The following is a 14536-nucleotide window of genomic DNA, read 5'->3' as shown; positions in this document are numbered from 1 at the left end:
TTACTTAGTATGTTTCTACAAAAATTATCTTTAAGCCAAAGGACTTTGTGTATTCTAAAAATAAAAGGTAACTTAATTGAAAGATTCGATAGTAATTATCTTTAAAGATACTTGACAAATATTATTAACATGTTATTAATGAATAATAATCTCAGTTTATGTCAAAAGTTCAGTATTTTTCTTCTCAGTCTTTCAAAAAAATATTTCTCCCTCAGTTGTCAGGAGAGGTGGGAAAGAGCATTTTTAATGATTTAAGTTATAAAGAAAATTCAGTTGCATTTTTCTAAAATAGGCATACAATTAGATATGGTTTTTTCCTTTTTTACCACTTGAAAATGTTTTAAAGTAGTACGTGGTTATAACCAGCATACTGAGAACTAATGAAAACACTTTCGTTCAACTGACTGCTTTTAGTAAGGCCTCTTTGGACAATGCCAGCGTTTAATTGTGAATTTTTGGATAAGCTTTTTTAATAGATGATAATCAAGCTGAAATATCTTTAACTAATTAAAGAGTATTTGTTCAAGCTGCTCATATAAGCAGAGCTTTGGAAAATGTGAGAGGTAGATTTAAATGGATAATATGAAATTACTTGATCTCTATATAATTTTCTTGCCAGTTGTCTTTTACATGTGAAAATATTTTTCTTTTGCAAGTGATTCTAAGTAAAACAATCTGAAGATGGGGTGTGTGTGTGTGTGTGTGCATGCGTGCACATGCGCGCATCTGTGTTTTTAAGTTCAGCAAAATTAAATATACAGGACCCCAGAAACAGACTATAACTCAAATTGAATTTAGATTTTATTCTTTTGTGTTGCTCTATTACAACATTTCTCTTTGTTCAACATTGGGTGGGGGGGATGTGGAAACAGCTTTGATAGTATTGAGTATTTCTGGGCTTTTGGTAGATGGCATAGCTGGTAGCATAGGAAGTATAGCCTGAAAATTGATAGCCTGTGCCTGATATAGGTCAAAGGTGACTTTTATGATCTTGAAAAATGTATACAGAGCTGATATATATTGTCTTAGTCCTCTGAATCATAAGGCCCTAGACTTATATGTGTTTTGTTTTTATCGACCTCTAGTTTTCTAAATTATTCTCTAATAATTATTACACATTTTATTAGAAATTAGTAGAAACATTATTTTCTGCTATTCAGCAAGAAAATCATGTGGTATGAATTACATTGTCTAAAGATTATGTAAATATATCATCTTAGTATATGTTGGGAAATTTCTACTTGTCAATGCTTCATAGTAAAAACTAATACTTTTATGAATATTTCTAGACTCCAGTGAAATATACTTGCTCATTTGAGTTATGGAATCTGTGTTATTCTCGTGGTGAACAGGTTAAATTTAAGCTCACTCTTTAATCCCATTTTATCTATTTATTTTAATATGTCAAGCAGATTAATATTTTGAAATACTAGTAAGTTCACACTGATTTCATTTTTAACATCCCATTATGGGTATTATGAGAGAGTGCCAAATCCTAAGTATTCCTACCCTTACACTGAATGCTTTCCCTTTTTTTCAGTTTTTATTTTTAAGTTTTCAAGTTGATTCCATATATGTAAGGGTACTTGGGATTTTTTAAATAAAACTGAACAAATTCTAAGAAAAGACCAAAGGGTCTTTTTATATTTCATTACCTAAAAGTATGTAGTCAGTATTGTATTATTGGAAATATAACAGATTTGGGCATATATGTGCAAAAAAGAAAAACCAAAAATGTTAATGCTGTTTTTCCCACTATTTGAAAGGAGGTTAGTGTTTTTTATTATATGTAACTTTTGTGTAGCTATATTCTGTATCACATTGTAAGGCATTAATAGTTTTTAATAAATAGAAAAATTAAAACTGTTTTGAACAGTATACTTTTTTGAGAATTTAAGAAAAGCAAAAGATAGTGGCTTTCTGAAGTTCCTTATTTGTAAAGAACTTTTCTTACTGATGTAAATAAGTATGTTATTTACACAAAAAGGTAGAAAATCAGTGGTAAATGGGGGGGGGAATTGTGGTGGAAGAGAGGACTCCCGTGTTTTCTTTACCTGTAAGATTCTAAAGTGTCTTCCTCCAATTTAATCATCCTTCATTTTGTTAGGCCTTGAACTAAAGATGCTATAAAAGTATTCCAGGTATACAAAGCTGCAATAAATACAGACATGTTGGTTTTTTCATTACATCAGGAGATTATTTTAATCTTATGAGAGACAACACGGAAATCCAAGTTTTAAAACTGAAGCTAGAAGTACGTTTTTAATGTTGAGTTAAACATTGGATGGAACCTGGAAGAGACAGAAACTAACATGATTGTAAGGGCTACTTTGAGCCAGGGAATGTGCTGGGGACTTGATGTTTATCTCATTTAAGTCTCACAACCACTCTGTCTTTTAGATGTTACTAGCCTCATTTTATAAATAAGGAAAATGAGCTTTAGCCCCACCCAGTGAGTAAGTGCTAAGGTCTGTATCTAAACCCAGGTCTATCTTCTAAGAGCGAGTTTTCTCCTTTATATCATCCAAAGACACCTAAATTAGTCTTTATAGTAAAGGGCTAAACTAAGTTTATCCTTGCTGCCATTTGTATTACAGTATACCACATTAGATCCAATTTATACTTGGATATGTAAAAAAATGCCTATATTATATTATATTGGTAAGAAAATGTAACTGGGAAGAACATTAGACCATTCTTAAAAATAAATCATATTTTTCATATATGATCAGAGTAACAGTTTTATGAATATAACTGTGTAGTTAGTCAAGCAGATTTGTATCAATTTTTAAGATAAAAAACTTAAATCTATTCCAGATATGTTTTAAGACTCAGGAAATTAGACTAGCAGATCTCCTCTTCTAATAGAGTTCATCGTACTGGAAATTACTTTAACCATGATTTAGGCACCTGCCTGCTCATGTAATTCTCTTTTTTGTAAGAATTAGAGTACCAAGTAACTACAGTTACATTGTAAACACTTCTAAAACTTACTTTTAAAACACTTTTAGTTAATAAAAGCAAAGAAACAATGTGAGCTTATAGAGAACTGCATTTCTGTTCTATTGGTGGATTTATTGCTAGTTAACATGAGAGAAGAAATTAATTCAATTAACCTAAATTAATTCAAATGTCCAGATGTCTGTGAACCCAATAGAGTTAAATCTAACAGTTTTATGATAAGGAAAACATGAAGTCATTTTTAAGATCTCTGAATATAGAATGCAAAAAACATTGAGTGACAAGGACTTCATCATAAATCTCTACTTCAATTTTGTTTTTTGCCCTTTATCAAAAACATAAAGACTATAGTGCATGAGCCCAAGAAAGCTTTATTTTCTTGATTCAACTGGGTACAAATATTGGTGATTTAAAACTATAGCCCTTGCCAGGAGAATGTGTTGTCACTGGTCAGCTTAATTAATGTTTTTGAGAGAGAAATTTATATCTCTTTCCACTTGTTCATGAGCATATTGAAGAAAGGGGATCAGGTGCAGCTGTTGGATCTAAATTTCTTTAAAATGTAGGTAGCGAAGAAGTGACACTCACTGATGTGTTCAGTATATTATCCTAGTAAACAAGTTTCAAACCCTGTTTTTTAGAAATTCAATAGTTACCCTCTCTAGAAAAATGTGTGATTATTAGAAAGATGATAGCACTTACAATAGAAAACCAGAGATATGCCCAGTGGTGTTTAATGTAAGGTTAATAAAAATGTGATTGATTTGCCTAAAAAAGAATTTTCTTCACAGTTAAAAACTAGCAGTATCCAACTGTGTTACACAGCAAGAACAGCGACTGATTTGAAGATGTTTTGTACTGAAAATTGGAATTCTTTTTTCTTACTGTTGTTAGAAGGAAATTTCACTTTGTTTTCACTAAACGTGTCTCTGGGAAATTTTTGGAAACAGATATTGGGTCTTTTATTAAGAAAACTGTTGAAAGTATAAACATATTTATCCTTTTTGCAGAAATTCTAGTTGTGTTTAAAAGAGGCTAATTAGGTGAAAATAATCTTCCATAGAGGTAGCTTCTATGTCCCTGAATCAGTCCTTGTGCTTCAGGCACTTTGCTTTGTAATACCTGTGATTTCAGTTCTCGTGTTATTTTTATTGGAATTATCCAAATATTTCCCCCTTAGGCTTGGGATTACTGTAAAAGCTGTAGTAGTAGATTGGATTTTATGGCAAAATTTTCCATTTTATGTGATATTAAAATATTGAAAGCACTGAGATATTTATCAAATTTATCATTTGTTTAAGTATAATCTTAGCTATTGAGGAATTATTAAATTAGACTGTCATTTTAAGATTTATTTAAATTTTTAAATTTTAGGGGTGTTATCTTTTAATTTTGATTAAAGAAGGAAACCTTAAAATGTTGCCATTTAGGTTAAAGAGGTATGCTTTTTATTTGAGGGTATATGTAATATCAGTATTCATACAAAATAATGGATCTAAAATTATCGGAAATATATAGGAAATGATTTTTAGGAAATTAATTTCCTCTAATAACTTTCTGTCATTCTTATCTGAGTAAGTATATGTTTATTAAGGCAAAATTTTATTAACTCTTTTTAAAACAGCCTCTTTTTACTAAATTCAGAAATAGAAGGAAACTATTGTTTGTGCATATTACTATGTGCAAAACTTGCATGAGTGAATCAGCAATAATTTAAACATTAAAAAATACATTATCGTAACTACCTAGTTTTCCTTTCTTAATTTTTGAGTGCTGACTCTTAAATGTACATATTTTTTAAATTATAGGCCCAGAGGCTTAATTGTAGTTTTTTTAATATAGGGTTTGGGGTTTTTTTTTTTTTCTTTCATTAGACTTTTTTTTTTCTTCTGGGTTTTCGGTTATTAACTAGGTCTTCTAAAACTTTTACTGTTTAAATCAAAATATAATTACATAAAACACCAGATAAACTAAGTGGATGTTTCTGAATACAATATATTTTCATTTAAAAATTATGATGGTATAGTAAATTAACCAAATGATTTTGTTTGTTATTTTGGTAAGTTGATATAAATTATGCTGAAGACACTTTCTATTATTGTCCTAGGCCTTTCATGTATTTGGGATTCATGTTAGCATATATTAAAGTGTTTAATAATATTGAGCATATTGAAACTTAAAGAGAACTGCTATTTAAACGATCTTGACAAAAGAGCTAATAGAAGCCCACACATAATGAAATCATGGTAATTAGTTCTGTGTTGGAGCATGTTCAGAAAAGTGAAAAAGCTTCTCCATCTTTATTCCAAATTAGGTGAAAGTATTCCCAAAATGTGTGAGAATTTGGGCCAATTTGGTTTTCATAGGCTTGGAGCTTATGAGAATTTTAGAATATTTAAAAAAATAATTTAAAGAACCTTAAACTACTTGGTAAGAGAGAGTAATCTAAATCCACTTTAGTATAGTAACCATTAGCTGCATGTGGCTATTTAATTAAAATAAAATTAAAAGTTCAGTTCCACATTTCAAGAGTTCAGTAGTCACGTGTCTAATAGCTACTGTATTGGACAGCACAGATACAGAACACTTTTATCATCACAGAAACCTCTATTGGACAGCACTCATCTAAAGCATTCCTCTCATTTTCTGTGGAAGAATATCTTAATTAGGACATATAGCTATTTTCACATACTAAAGAAAATTCCCATTTCCTAATCATTTGGGACATTTAAAAATATTAGCCACCACACAGGCTATGGATCTTTTTTTTTTTTAATATGGGGAGCCCATCATTTTTCACTCTCTTATCACTGAATATTACTAGATAAAAAGAAAAACTATCTTTTTAAACAAAAGATTCTACTTTGCATTTTTTCCAATAACTATCAGAAAGTCATTACACCTCCTTGCCTCACAGGGTTGCTTCCAATATTAATTATAGGAAGGATGCATTGAAATCAAGAGCACAGTGCACAGCTCCAGCCTCTAGAGCTAAACAGACAGCAGTCCATCATGAATTTGGAGTTATCCACATGACTATATTTCCAGACAGGAAAAAAAGGAATTTTTCTTTGCCAATTTGACTCAAATTTATTGTATGAACTAAAATATTTCAAGGATAATTGTGTAATCACTGTAAAGAGCCATTGTAAATATTCATCCCTAAAGTACAATATTCCTATTAAAAAGTTACGTTGGGGTGGCGAGATAAGAACATTCAAGGTATTATTAATGTGGCTTTGTTGTTTTCACCCAGAGTTTAATAGTGAAAGCGAGCTCTCTGTTAGATTTTCAGTTCTGTTCTTTCAAATGAGGAGTGTCATCAGACAATCCAAATTTCTTTTAATGTCATTCTTGGGAAAAGAGAAAGTCCTTGGGAAAAGAGAAAGTCTCTTAACTACTGTAAGCCTGACATTCTGAAACAGAGGCTAGAATTCTAAATAAAATGACTGTCTACCACATTTTAATAGAACATCTCATATTACTTAATTTTACCTTTTTTATTCTCTTTAAAATAGTTTGACTCCTGATAGATTTTAATATCTTAAAACATATTCCTTTCTCTTCATTTTAAGATTTTTTGTTATGATACAAAATCATCCTTGAGATTTAAATGTATGATTAGATCATTAATTAGAAAGAAAAAACCTGGCATCTATGTACAGGTGATCAGATGACATAAGCAGTCTGGTTTTAATTTCTGGCCAGTACTGATTGTAACTAAGAGAGACTTGCTCTTTTTGTGGAATTGGCTGACTATTTCCCCACATCTGGAGTTAATAAAGTCTTTGAGACCACATCAGTTGTACATTGCCGCCGAGAACTCTTTGATCTGAAAAATCAAGACTGTCACAACTGCTGCTTCACAACATTGCATCTATGTTTTTGCAAAGCTACAGTTAATACCAAAAGTAACTTATCCCGTGTTAGAAATGCTGTTAGATATATCTCTTTGAGAACTATGTATTTCAAAACATTTGTATTATTATAAAAAATTTGAACTTGTGTTAGTACGTTAATGATTTAGAAGGTATTTTTTTTTGCCTTTTTCATTTATAAGAATGATTTTTACTAAAGTTCATTTTTCTTTTCCAAAGTCTGTTTATAAAGGCCTAGCATTAAAAACAAACTGCCTCTAAAATGTGCCCTGGTTTCTTCATGCAACTTCAAATTTTTTGAGTAAGGGAAGGCAATTGCATCTCTTTTGCTCTGTATTGTTTATCTTGATTTCCTTAACAGACATCAAATAATCATTATCTGGTCAGCATATTCTCCTTTTTTGGCAGCAATTTACAAATCAGTTAAAGTTAAGTTTGTCCCTTTACTTCCTTTTAAAATTGCAAACATTTAAAAAATATAAAAGTATATCATGTGTGGAATACAGTGAATTGAATGGGAATAAGGATAAAGAAATCACAAATTATATAAAAATTTAAATTGACAAATTAGGGTTTTTGTGAAATGACACATCAAAACTGGACCTTTTCTCATAATTATTAAGTGTAAGAGGCTTACATACTACTTGAGTCTGTAACTTGGATAGAATTAGAAAATTTTGTATTTCATGCTTTCAGATCAAGGATGATGTATATAGTAAATTCACATTTGTGATGAAAAGCATATGTTAAAAAAAAGAAAAGCATATGTTCAGATGCTATCTTCTAAATTTAATTCTAATTTGTGTTTCCTGGCTAGGCCTATGGATTTATTCTATTTTTGTTGTTGTTGTTGTTGTTGTTTGTGATTTCATCTTGGCTAGGGGAGATCTATATACAAAAAGGGACAGAGGACTTTTAGCTGTGGCTAAGATTAGAACTTGAAATTTGATTAAAAGAAAATAGTCCAAAGTTCCCTTCCTGAAAACTTCACCTGCCTGTCAGCCTGTATAATACATGCAAACACATTTGTATGTACCCAATTATTTCATTCTAACATAATCATTTATGAAATAACTTTAAACTAGAGAAGTATATTTAGAATACATAGTGAACAAATCATTTTATCTGCCATATTCCCCAAACTAGGATCCTTCTGGGTAATTAATTCTTAGGAATATACTCTATCTTGTCCCAAAGTTCTCAGGTGTAACCGTTTTGTGTTTTTACCTCTGGGATGTGAAAGATAGGAAACCTGAATACCAATCCATTAAAAAGACATACCTGTGCTAGTATTACCAGAACTAGCGAAAAAGACTTTTAAACCTTTTTAGTATAATGTGTATATATAATCAAATTAAAAACTTAAAAAAAAAACAGCATTGAAGGCTGAACAGTCAATATTTACAGCATAACTGCTCCTACTGGGATGATAGAAAGATCATAATATTAGCTAATACATATTGACTGCTTACTTTGTGCAACTATACTAAACATTTTATATATATTATCTCATCTGAGCTGCCCATCAATTCCCTAATGTAGGTACTGTTAGTGTCATTTTATAAAAGGTTAGGGTAATTTGCCAGAGGCCTTTCTTTACAGTTAGTCTTAGAGAAAGAATAAATTAATACAATTGACATTTATATAAGTAAAAAACCGGGCTCTCATTTTACTCTTGGTGTATTTCCTTAGCTCTTTTTTCTATTATTTGTGTGTAGAAATATATGTTCAGGGTAAAAATATCAGATTATGTAGAAGAGTATACAGTAAAAGTCCTCCTTTCCATTTCCAGGTCCAAAGGTGTAACCATTGTTAAGTTTCTTGTGTGTAATTCCAGAAATTTTCTGTTTATGCAAACAAAAATGGGTATGATTTTAATTCAGCTGACCATAATTTGAAAGTTACTTTGTTCCGGTAAAGTGATCACTTAGAATGTATATTTTGCAGTGAAATTTAATGGATGTACCCTTATAAAACTAAAAAAAAAAAAGTAGTTCATGTTACTGATAGTAGCTTACCTTTCCCTTTTTCCTGGTTTACTTTTATAGACTTTAAATGTAATTTGTTTTCCATTTTGGTTTCAGTAGTTACAAGAATAGTGTGGACACATTTTGACCATTAAGTTTATTTAGTTTTTCAGAGAAATACAAATGTTGGCCATTTGCTAATTCAAAATGTTCATAGTTTGCTTATTGGAAGCAAGAGTTTATCAAAGGAAATTAGTACTGCTCTAACAAATGAGATTTTTCTTAAAGCTGTGCCAGATTTGAAAGTGCACTAGAAATTGAAGAATTAAAATCCCTCAGCAGAATTTGGTTTTTTTATTTTAGGTTGGTTTTTTTTGGGGGGATTTTTTGGTTGTTTTTTTTTTTTAGTTAGAGTTTCACTCTTCCCCAGGCTGGAATGCATTGGCACATTCATGGTTACCACAGCCTCGACCTGCCAGGTTTAGGCAGTCCTTCTGCCTCAACCTTCCAAGTAGCTGGAACTATAGGTGTACACCACCATGCCTGGTTAATTTTTTTATTTATTGTAGAGACAAGGCCTAGCCAAGTTGCCCAAGCTGGTCTTGAACCCCCAGGCTCAGGCATTCCTCTTACCTCCACCTCCCAAAGTGCTGGGATTGCAGGCGTGAGCCACCACTCCCTGCCACAGATTTTGGTTTTAATTTATTTGCTTATTGTACCAAACTAAGGAAGTTCCTAAACAATTATATTATGCCTTTCACATTTATCTTTTAATGTAACAAACCACAGCAATATTTAAATGAAGTTATTTCATTTTTTATATGAATCTTATAGCAGTGAAAAAAATGAATTTTATGAACCCAAATTTTATTTTATCCTGTATTCAAAGAGCATTTGTTTGCTCCATCAGATTTTGAGTCATGAGCCTATGTGAATTTGTGTGTGTGTGTGGTTTTTTTGGATTGTTTGTTTGTTGACTCAGAGTCTCACTCTGTCACCCAGACTGAAGGCAGTGGCACACTCAGGACCACCGTAGCCTCGACCTGCTGGGCTCAGGCTATCCTTCCACCTCAGCCTTCCAAGTAGCTGAAACTATAGGCATGCTCCACCATGCCCAGCTAAGTTTTTGATTATGGTAGAGATGAGGTCTTGCCTAGTTGCCCAGGCGGTTCTGAAACCCGTGGACTCAGGCAATCCTCTTGCCTCCACTTCCCAAAGTGCTGGGATTACAGGTGTGAGTCACCATTCCAGACTGTCAATTTGTTTTTATAAGCCAAGTCAACACATGACTATTCAGCCACTTGTCATAATTGTCATACCAAGATGCATCACAGAGATATTTGGAGTGGTATTTTTCTCTAGAAATCAGCTTTTAAAAAAACCATGTAGACAGTAATTTTGTTTGACATTATTTATGTGGATTAAGCAGTGTTCTTTGCATTTGTGGTAGGTTTTATAGAGATTAGAAAGACCTTTTAAGACTTTTATGGAATGTATAAACCTGTATACTCATTTTACATAAGCTATATAGTTGTCATTTACATTTTAATTACATTTATGTTTAATTTTAAGGTATATGCACCATCCCCAAATTCAGATGATTTCAACCGTGAATCTCCTAGTTATCCATCTCCTAAGCCACCAACCAGTATGTTTGCTAGCACTTTCTTTATGCAAGGTAAGTACTACCTAACAATTATCAAATATTATTGCAGTCATCTGTGTATCCGTCTGTTCTAAAATGTGAGGAAAGAGAAAGTAAATTAAAATTTAGCTTTATAGTTTTCTAGTGATGTTTATTGCTGACTGCAATTTAATTGGATTATCCAGCAAACCATTGGATTGACCCTCCAGTATTGATTGAGTTTTAAAAGGACCTAAATTGAGAAAAATGATTAGAGCTGTTCTTGTTCACATTAGAATCTAAATGTATGAAAGCTGTTACCAACTCTAGTGTTGTGTTTAAATTATAGATTCATATCACGCCTAGAATTACCAATAAAAATAGAGAGTGGGCCGGGCGTGGTGGCTCAAGCTGTAATCCCAGCAGTTTGGGAGGCTGAGGCAAGAGGATTGCCAGAGCCCAGTGTTTCATCTCTATAATATATAAAAAATTTAGCTGGGTGTGGTAGCTCGTGCCTGTAGTTCCGGCTACTTGGAAGCCTGAGGTGGAAAGATCACCTGAGCCCAGGGGGTTGACACTGGGGGGGATGGCCATGAGCATGCCACTGCACTCCAGAGTGAGACTCTGACTCAGGAAAAAAAAAGAATGCATGTCATAAACCAGAGTAAGACTTTCACGAGAAAGTGAGTTGCATTTTCTTTCTTTCATGTCCAGCAAATCATTTTTATTTGGTCTCCTGTGGTTTTGGACTATGGGAAGCGTATACATGGGTGCAATAAATTATTACATAAATGGTTCCTTGACGTTAAATTGGTGAGTGTCATCACTGACATATTTCATTTGAGGGTAGGTGTAATGTGGTCATTATCAATTACTTAGGTTTACTAATAGTGAAACTTTTCTTTTCCACAGTTTCAAAATGTTTGCTATAATGTACGTTGCCTATTATAGATTATAACTTTTTTGTGTACTTATGGGTATACCATTGAAATGAAAATTAAATCGAGCCTATCCTCAAATTGGCAATTTTTACTATCCTTGATATAAGTTTAGATCTGGGGATTTTTATAGTGACCTATTATATTATAGTTTAGATTACTCTTTTTTTTCCTAACTATAAAATGTATTCCTTCTTTTTAAATAGTAATTTTATAGCTTGAACGGAAGAAAACTGGATAGAAGACTAGATTGGAAAGAGAGAGGGGAAAAAATACCTGCAGGGCATCCTTTGGATTATAAGCATATCAGTATAAAAGAAAAATTTTAGCTAAGAAAATTTTTATATTGTTCTTTTTGTCTTAGATGGGACCCACAATTCTTCTGACCTTTGGAGTTCATCAAATGGAATGAGCCAGCCCGGTTTTGGTGGAATTCTGGGAACCTCCACTTCCCACATGTCTCAATCCAGTAGTTATGGCAGCCTTCATTCACATGACCGCTTGGTAAGCTATAACACATGTCTAGAGTCCTTACTTGTGTTTCTTTTTGGATTACAAATGTAAAATCTGATTCTGCCAAAACTTTTGCAGTTTTTACTTTTAGGCTTACTGCTTTTACCATGCCTTTTTAAAAAAAAAAAAGTAAATGACAATAGTTGCACTCTTTAGCTGTTAATTTGTAATGCTCTTTTTGACTTGTTATTAGTAGTTACCCATTGTATGTACATATTATTTATAAAATATTTTTAATATATCATACCTCTTTTCTCCTTTTTCTAGAGTTATCCTCCACACTCGGTTTCACCAACAGACATAAACACAAGTCTTCCACCAATGTCCAGCTTTCATCGCAGCAGTACCAGCAGTTCACCTTATGTTGCTGCCTCACACACTCCTCCCATCAATGGATCAGACAGCATTCTAGGTGAGCTTTTTTGGGTTGGCAAAACTTCCTAAATTCTATTTTGGGAATTTTCAGTGAACCCCATATCTTTCAATGTATTTATTAGTATTGAGCTTAAAAATGAAAGAAAGACAAGAAACTGTTTGATTTTCGTTAATATAGAAACTGGAAGGAAATCCATCTGTAGTTTATTACATACAACACATGCAGAGTATTTTCTGGTTTGTTGTGACAGATGTGAGATGATGATAGAGATCATTCTTTCAGTAACAGCAGAGTGCTAAAAAAGCGTACTTGCTCAAATTCTTAATTTTTTTTTTTAATTTGAAATATCTAGGAACCAGAGGGAATGCTGCTGGAAGCTCACAGACAGGTGATGCACTTGGAAAGGCTTTGGCATCTGTGAGTATTGATTTTACACATTCTACCAAATGAATTTTACACTGCTGAATGAAGTGATTCGATTTTGTGGGTGATAAGGGTCTAACGGGTGTGATTATAACAAGATCAATTTCATTAAACATTTAGAGCTATTTCTCAATTTGTATTGATATGTGTTCTTTTTTTTTTTGAGTTGGAGTCTCATTCTGTCACCCAGACTGGAGTGCAGTGGCCGCCTTGACCTACTGGGCTCCGGCGATCCTTCCGCCTCAGCCTTCCAAGTAGCTGGGACTATAGGCGCACGCTACCATGCCCAGCTAATTTTTCATTTATTGTAGAGATGAGGTGTTACCAAGTTGCCTAGGTGGGTCTCGAACCTGTGGACTCAGGCAGTCCACTCACCCTGGCCTCCCCAAAGCACTGGGATTACAGGCTGAGTGACCGAGCCCGACCGATATGTGTTCTTAAATTAACTCGCCAGAACATTTTTTTACACCATCTCCACAAGAACTTCCCTTCTGACTTCAATTTAAATATCTGTCTTTGTTTTAATGGAGCAGCTATGGGAGAAATAAATGGGGTATTTTTTAAAACCTTTTGTTTTGTCTTTTTTAATACTCCAAATAGTTTTATTAATTTAACTTTCTGACTCTGCGCTTTTGCCTTCATTGCTTTCACAATGATTTTCTGCAGATCCGTAAGGAAAGCATGTTTGATCCTGTCACAGACACATTTTGCACACATCGAACTACCATAGGCCATGCTGATATTTTTTTTGTTTGTTTTAGACAACCATATAAGAACTTTAGGTCTCACCACATGAACCCCTCAAAGTCTGCCTGTGCATATGCCACATACAGATTTTGGTACTCCCCTACCTTCTTAGTATAAAGGTAAACAATTCTACTACCAGGGGTTGGGACAGCCTAGTTTTGTTCAAGTCTGTATTTTAGAAAATCCCACAGTCATGCAGTAAATGCTGGGAAGAGGGAAGAGAAGTAATCTAAAACACAAATTACTGAGATTAATCATTAAGTCAATTTATTTATTTTAAATATGTACTTAATGAGTTGCCCATTAAAATAAGTCAAGCAGAACCAAGAAAGACAACTCAGTTATTCTTCTGATCCAGAGAATAAAATGCCTTTATAAGGAACTTTTCCAAGATGGAAAACATTTTATGTACTGCATTTTTTTAAAAGGCAAAAACAACTTCAGCTGATTTATTTAAGCCTAGGAAATAGAGCTAAGAAATGAGAGCCTTCCAAGAAAAAAAGCTAAATTCATTGAAGAATTCTTGCTAAAATGAGTAAAACTGATTTGAAGGAATCCTGTAATATTTTCTTGAGCAACAAGTCTACATCACATCCAAACACTAGTGACAAAGCAATGATTGCTTTAATATCTAATTCTTCAAACGTTACAATTCAGATCTATTTTATTAGAGTGCTAAACCTGGAAGACAGAACATTTAATAATACATCTAAAAGAATCCAAATCTAATGTTTTAAAAGAGACACTTCTACTTTGTACTTTCTGAAATTTCTTTTAGGCTATTTTTTTTCTTTCTTCTTTCCTTCTGAGTAATATGCTTCTTGGAATTCCCACAGAATTGTCTTTTATTTTCTGTGAAGGGCAGTTAACTCTGTCAGACACTTTTGTTGCTGTCCATGGGGAAGGCAGAGCACTTGAGCATGTGAGTAGTAGGAAGCAACTATTGAACGTTTAAAGAGAGAAACATCTATGTATATTGGTTCTGTAAATAAGCCTTTCTGTACAGCTAAGTAAGTAAAATATTCTTGAGAAATGAAGGCAAGTGAAATTCATCTACTACTTAGTGGAGCCCCACACAAAATGTAGCTCAGAGAATGTTGAATTCAGTC

At 32.9% G+C, this 14536-nt stretch overlaps 1 protein-coding gene across 4 annotated transcripts in view; it reads left to right on the top strand.

Moving 5' to 3' along the window:
* TCF12 (transcription factor 12) overlaps positions 1 to 14536 on the top strand; it is a 402148-nt gene that overhangs the window by 338068 nt on the left and 49544 nt on the right. For all 4 annotated transcript variants that reach the window (XM_008073760.2, XM_008073759.2, XM_021706851.1 and 1 more), the window contains exons 7-10: positions 10379 to 10484; positions 11733 to 11872; positions 12149 to 12293; positions 12610 to 12674. In XM_008073760.2, coding sequence (XP_008071951.1) covers positions 10379 to 10484; positions 11733 to 11872; positions 12149 to 12293; positions 12610 to 12674 — 456 coding nt within the window. The remainder of the gene's footprint in view (positions 1 to 10378; positions 10485 to 11732; positions 11873 to 12148; positions 12294 to 12609; positions 12675 to 14536) is intronic.

This window comes from Carlito syrichta, unplaced genomic scaffold (assembly GCF_000164805.1).
Source record: "Carlito syrichta isolate Samal-C Ts95f unplaced genomic scaffold, Tarsius_syrichta-2.0.1 Scaffold316060, whole genome shotgun sequence".
Classification (NCBI taxonomy): Eukaryota; Metazoa; Chordata; class Mammalia; order Primates; family Tarsiidae; genus Carlito; species Carlito syrichta.
Note: the sequence above shows the minus strand (reverse complement) of the source record. Positions and strands in the feature narration are given on the sequence as shown.